General features: G+C 43.7%; 1 protein-coding gene across 5 annotated transcripts in view; it reads right to left on the bottom strand.

Moving 5' to 3' along the window:
- Positions 1-518: 518 nt before the first annotated feature.
- Positions 519-6,339, bottom strand: part of LOC149364057 (transducin-like enhancer protein 4) — a 57,791-nt gene continuing 51,970 nt past the window's right edge. For all 5 annotated transcript variants that reach the window (XM_089574048.1, XM_089574050.1, XM_089574051.1 and 2 more), the window contains 3 exons: positions 5,821-5,903; positions 4,986-5,166; positions 519-4,455 (listed from right to left, as the gene is read on the bottom strand). In XM_089574048.1, the coding sequence (XP_089430174.1) occupies positions 4,348-4,455; positions 4,986-5,166; positions 5,821-5,903 (372 nt within the window). In that variant the 3' untranslated portion in view covers positions 519-4,347. The remainder of the gene's footprint in view (positions 4,456-4,985; positions 5,167-5,820; positions 5,904-6,339) is intronic.

Raw genomic sequence — 6,339 nt, 5'->3', positions numbered from 1 at the left:
CTTCTAATCTCAGCTGAGAACGGATGTTAATTCAAAACTATATTTTGCAGCCCCACGTTCTCTCTTCTTGAAATCTGATTATTAATTTATTTATGGGAAGTATGCAGATTTCTTTGACGGTTAGAACGCCTGTTTTTATATGCACAAACAAAAAATAAACGGATCGCTGAGTAACTGCTGCTTAGGGCCTGCAAACACACCCAGCAAGCATGAGCACTCGCAAGGTGTTAGGAACACACATTAAATCAGGAAGCCACACTATCAAACATGTTTCAACCTTCGGGATTTCTGCACTCGTGCCCGTATAAAAACTGGCCATGACCACCTGGTTGGGGTAAGCTTTGGAGCAATCTGCCGCTCTATTAACCACATACCAAGCTTTATCCATAAAAATAACTGCCGAACCAGTCAATGGTGATTGCACAGCACAGGTCCAAGAATTCTCGCCTTTGCTATTTATATATCGTTTTCAATCAGGAAATGATGAAAGGATGAAATACTTCAATAAAGACAACAAGTTCTGGTTTTGTGCAAACACATTTTATGAAACCAAACATCGTATTTACAGAAACCAAGTCATGTCAGCATCCCAGCTGTAAAATTAAAATACAGGAGGCAGAAACTTGCCTCCTTTTCATTTACATCAAGTGTCAAAAAAAAGGGGAAGGGGAGGGGCTATTTACAATACAGTATTTTGTGCGCACATCTGTGCGTGGTCACGAGACCGGAGTTGAAAGCAGCCACACAAGTCACTCAACATAAAAAGGTGGCACTTTCCTCTGCCCGTGTTGCTGTCCTCCTGCAAATATTCCTACTTAAATATGCACACAGTACAAGATTGAAACTATATTGCCTACAACCAATTTCTAGATTTGACATTAAAGCATCGCTTTTATGTACAAATAATGATTTGTCAGCACCTTGACTGATTGCTGACTTGGATGACAACCTAAAATTTTTGCACAACAATCATGGAAACCATGGAGCAGGATGTTTCGCACTAAGCAAGTGCAACACTTATGTACGCGACTCGCAGTGGCTAAAACGAAGATCACGGTTCACCATGGGTATGTTTTGAACATGCCCTTTTCCTCTACCGCTGATGACTGTCATGGAAACAGCAACATTATACTCAATTTTTCACCCAATTTGGATGCATTCAACAACACCAAAAACTAAATGATTCTGCCAAATGAAGCAGTCAAAAATGTAAAGACAAAATTCAGAGCCAGAGAGATTGAATAAAGCATCCTATAAAACATCACCGAGCTCACTACAAACCAATATTGCTCTCATGAAGAAAAAAAAATGGTTTCTAATTCAAGAATTCTTTTGTGCTAATGAGTAACCCCAATAATTCTATCCAAGCATTTAGTAACTGGACAACAGTTTTAAGTTGGACTGTTTGGTGTAGTGTTGTGATCTAAAGACAGCTCCTGAATACGGCATGACAGCTAGAAAGGGCAAAACATGAAACAAAAGCCATAAAACATTATAATGTGAATTGTCTGATGTTGGAGCATAGAAACCATTATTGGTTGTGTTCATCACAGGTGGCTGAACTTCCTAAATATGAGATTAGAGCCTTAACACTGAATATGGAGTAGCCAATCAGCCACTTCTCCAAAGAACACTGGAAAGATTCAATGGGGACAGCGCTTCAGGATCCGTGTAGGAATTAAGGCTTGCAAGTAGAGGCAGTCTCATAGAAGATGAATTATGATGAATAACTGGTCAGTTGTTAACCAATGCTTAAGCTATGCCCTCTTTGTCAAGCCCTGAATTTACAGCATCATTAGTAACACAAGCTAGACCCAATTCAGCATCAGTACAAATTGTTCTTCAACTGCATATATACCATCATTAAATTTCCACGCCCTAACAAAGCTGCAAGTTGAAAAGACTAGATGCATATTGATGAGCACAAAGGAAAAAAAAAAAAAATGTTCTAACTCAAATCCTGACACGTACCACTCCCAACCCTCACATTTAATGTTTTGCGCGTATCATGCCATGCACTGGTTGTTGTACAAACTGCTGCGAAAGAAAATGTTTTTTTTGTACTTTGTACCCAGCAAACCAATAACATTCTGTTGCAATACTGCAGCAGGTGCTAAACTCAGTAAACTTCAAGTGTTTGCCAAAATGACATGTTAGCACTCAGTTCTCGCCTTCCTGGAACATGAAATAAAAAATTCAATGACTCCCAAAAGCCACCAAAAAAGACAGAAAATTCACAACATAGATTTTGCTCCAGTATAGCTCAGCACTTTTTACAACTTCGTCAGGCATCGAGCAAGACTGCACACATAAAAAAAAAAAAACAAGCAAGTTGTTCAGATGGTGCAACAATGGCACTGTCCACAAGGCCGCAAGGTTCTTATGTGGTTCAACACAGTATACGAACGTTGCACATCCCCAAAGGGTAACACGTTGGCAATGATGTCCATCCACTTCAAGGACGTGTACGTCAAAGAGTGAATTCCTTTTCACTGCATTGACATCAAACCCATGCTCTGAGCCCATCGCTTGCAGATTCAACAAGAGTGCAGAACACGACTGGCCGATTCATTCGACTCATTTTAACAAAAACATCTTCAGCAAGCCAAGTTAGCACTTGAAATGTTCTGTCATCTTTTTACAGCGCAGGTGCGATCGAAACTCATCACCATGCTATTCACTGCCCTCAGTGAGCCCACACACATACACACACAAGCACACAAACACACATGCATCAAAATCGTGATCCATGAAGTGATGTCACAATGTCTTGATGCCAGGACAGTAAAGCAACAGGGAGGGTGCATCACTGAAGACAGGCCCTCCACAGAGCAATGCAAGCCGACACTAAGCCACTACTAAGTTATTTATTAAAGAAACAAAAAAGAGAAACCAGCTGAAAGCATCAAGCCATCTCTCCCATCTGTTGACGAGACAACCGGAAAGAAAGATAAGATTCCAGGTTTATAAAATGTGATGCCAAATTCATTGTTGCGTCATGTAAGCTGCCCCCATGCACAATAATGATTCTGATAAGATGGAAAGGGGCACCAAATGGTCTTTACAATGTCTTTGTCAGTGAACATTGTGATATGCAGCCAGCGGCCTAGTAATGAAGAGGTAGTTCACGAGGGTTTCTTTCGTCATGCAGCTTTAACCTTGTGGACGTGTGCAGTTTACTGACAGCATCTAATTCCTGCGTTTCAGGCAGCACTGTGCGTACACTGCCTTTTCACACAAGAGGAGCAACCAGCCAAACATGCCGCACTAACCCACCGATATGTTCCCAAGTGATGGGGCAGACGCCCATCTGCGATTGAATTGGCCACCCCATCCCTAACCATGCCACCTACCCAGCAATTAAATGCTCATGACGCCCTTCACAGTCGGAGCCCTTTGATGGTACAAGTTGAAAAACTCTGCGCTTCGAAACCTGGCTATTCCCCAGTGGCCACTTTGTGGAGGTTAGCGAATGGAGGCACCAGCTAGGAGCAGCATATGAAAACCGCTGCCATTCGCCACCATTTGCCTCAGAAGTGTTGAAATGTATCACTTGTTTTAGCTTGTCATTTATCACTCAAGCTGTTATATCCAAGCATTTTTGTTATTCCATCTGTTTCACTGATTTTTTTGTCAAATGCCACCGCAGTTATCAACCATCTCCAAGTTTGAGACTTGCACACACTTAATTCTACTGCTTACAGACGTTGCAAGCCTAAATGTTTTGGCCTAATCAGACTGCCAAATTTCATTACATGGGACCCATGGGAAGTTTCACAAATCGTACTTTGAAAGAGCTCCGTTTCACACCCTAGCTAACCGAAGTTGCCTAATACAGAGCTATGATCAAGACAGCAAACTGAAACAAATAATGCCCACAACTCTGCACCTTATTAACCTGAATTAAGACGAGATGTGTGGGACATGGTGGCAAAGGGCTTCGCATTAATTATGCTATCTGTCACAATACCAGAAGCTGCTTATCACAGCACCTTTCCTAATCGCTGCAACAACTAAGCACTTTAATCTGTGCTTCCAGCCACTGTGTCAACGTCAAATGCTGTAGGAACAGTGAAGTGGTCAGAATCACAATGGCTGCAACATGCAGAGCTGGCAGCGGCAGCACATGGGTTGTCTTGAAAGTGCCGACAGTGCAGTCTCTGTGAAACTAACATTCAATGCAGAGAGTCTCCAGTTCAGTGCTACCAGCACTAACAGCAACCTCATGAACAGTTTCTTGCCACAGCAAGGAAAAAGGGCAGAGAAGAAACCTCTGCTTTGTACACTGTGTGCAGCCCTGACTTTGTGCTGATCAACACATTAGGAACAATCAGGCTCGGTGGGCAATCAGTAGATCACTTCGTACACAGTGGCCTTCTTGTCTCCTGAGCCGGTAACGATGTACTTGTCGTCGGAGGAGATGTCACAGCTCAGCACTGACGAGGACTCCTTAGACTAGAGACAAATGTGGGTAGAGAAAAGAGAGACACAAAGGCCAGAGTGAGAATTGCAGAGGTAGAAACCTAGCAGCAAGTCAGGAGGCACTTTTATCATAATGACAATATGCAACATGATTCCATTCTCTTAAATGCACAATGGCACAGCTCCCAATTCATGATTAAGCAACACCACGAAGCAAAAGGGAGAAATCTTATTAGAAAGGATCTGTACTGGTGTTGTGGTTCAAATGGTTAGCACTGCATTTTTGGCATGTGTGACAATATTCCGAATTCCCTCGTTCAACTCACGTTTCTTTCTTTCCTTCCACTCAAAACTCTACCCAAGGTGTGTGTAATTACCTTTTAGATCAGATATTGAGAAACTTTTAGCCGAATTCACTATTTCAGGGACCACGAGATAAGCTCAAAGGCCCAACCAGAAGCAGTAGAGGATAGATGGTAACAGAATTGCACCACTCAGTGAACCACTGAGTATACAGTTAAGCTATCAGTGGTGTTATCTGGGAGATCACTGAGGGTTTATACCTGGAAGATGGAGGCTCCATAGGGCGTCCTCCAGGCATTGAGCAGGTTGTCCTTGCCCGTGGAGACGAACCACTTGCCGCATGAGGCAAACTTGAGCGATAGCACGCAGCTCTCGTGAAGGTGCAGCTGGTATTTGTCTGGCTTGCTGCAGTGCAAAACCTCCACATTGCTGCTCTCCATTCTGCATCCAACAGAAAGAATGAAATTTTGTTACTCACTCTTCTACCCCAATCAAATATAAATCAGATACAAAAATTATGAGGCCGGTGAGAACAGATCTGGAAAAGGTAAGGTGATAGCTCAAGCTAGATGCTGCTAGAGCATGCCAAAACATTCCTAGCAAAAAAATAAAAAGGAGGGTAGAAGAAAGTAAACAGAGAAAACCTGTACTGTCCTGCACACAGCTGTAGTACCAGATCTACATGGCCGTACATGTATGCCACAGTTCATCGATTGAAGTGACTGGAATGAATTCATTGAACACCCCCCCCCCGCGGTGGCTCAGGGGTTATGGCGCTTGGCTTCTGGCCCGAAAGACGCGGGTTCGATCCCGGCCGCGGAGGCCGAATTTCGATGGACGCGAAATTCTAGAGGCCCGTGTACTGTGCGATGTCAGTGCACGTTAGAGAACCCCATGGTCGAAATTTCCGGAGCCCTTCACTATGGCGTCTCTCATAGCTTTAGTCGCTTTGGGAGGTTAAACCCCATAAACCAACCAACCAATCATTGAAAAACACAGCAAGATACCTACTTCTGCCAGTTTTTCTTTACTTTACTTTTTTTTTCTGTGTCGGCCATCAGAAAATGGTTCATAAAAGAGCTAAAGCAGGCTCACCCAACAGCCAGCCACTCTCCCGTGGGGCAGTAGCCCAGTGAGAAGATTTGCGACGTGAAGTCGTGCTGCTGCAGCTGCCGCCCCTGCAAAGACAACGACGCCAAAAGTAGCCATCAGATGGACTGCTATGCAAAGTGTATTCCAAACATTTGGCAAACCCTCAAATCAAGCGATTGGTTGCGCAAGCAGCAAAACCACATGCATAAGCCAACAATACTCGGAAATGTCCCCGACGCGCCTAGATTTATCTCGATTGATCGCATCCAGGCGGAGTCGACTCTACGTTGTTCCAGAGTGTGCTAGTAAATTTCCAAGCTTTATCTCGAAAGTTCGCTGTCAGCTTTAAAAAGAGCGCAACTGAGAGCGGCAGGCATTCTGTTCGATGACCGCCGAGCACGCTTGTTGCTACGCCGCCACCGAGTGATTAAGTTCTTTGCGGGCGCAAGTCAGCCCAAATAAACAGTTTTGTTTAGAAGCGATTCTCGCTGTTTTCCTGTTCGCCGGACTGCAGTCACAACT

The sequence above is a fragment of the Amblyomma mixtum genome, chromosome 2 (assembly GCF_055824585.1).
Source record: "Amblyomma mixtum isolate Tamu chromosome 2, ASM5582458v1, whole genome shotgun sequence".
Lineage (NCBI taxonomy): Eukaryota > Metazoa > Arthropoda > Arachnida > Ixodida > Ixodidae > Amblyomma > Amblyomma mixtum.
The sequence above is the reverse complement of the archived record's forward strand: the minus strand, read 5'-3'. Positions and strand labels throughout refer to the sequence as shown.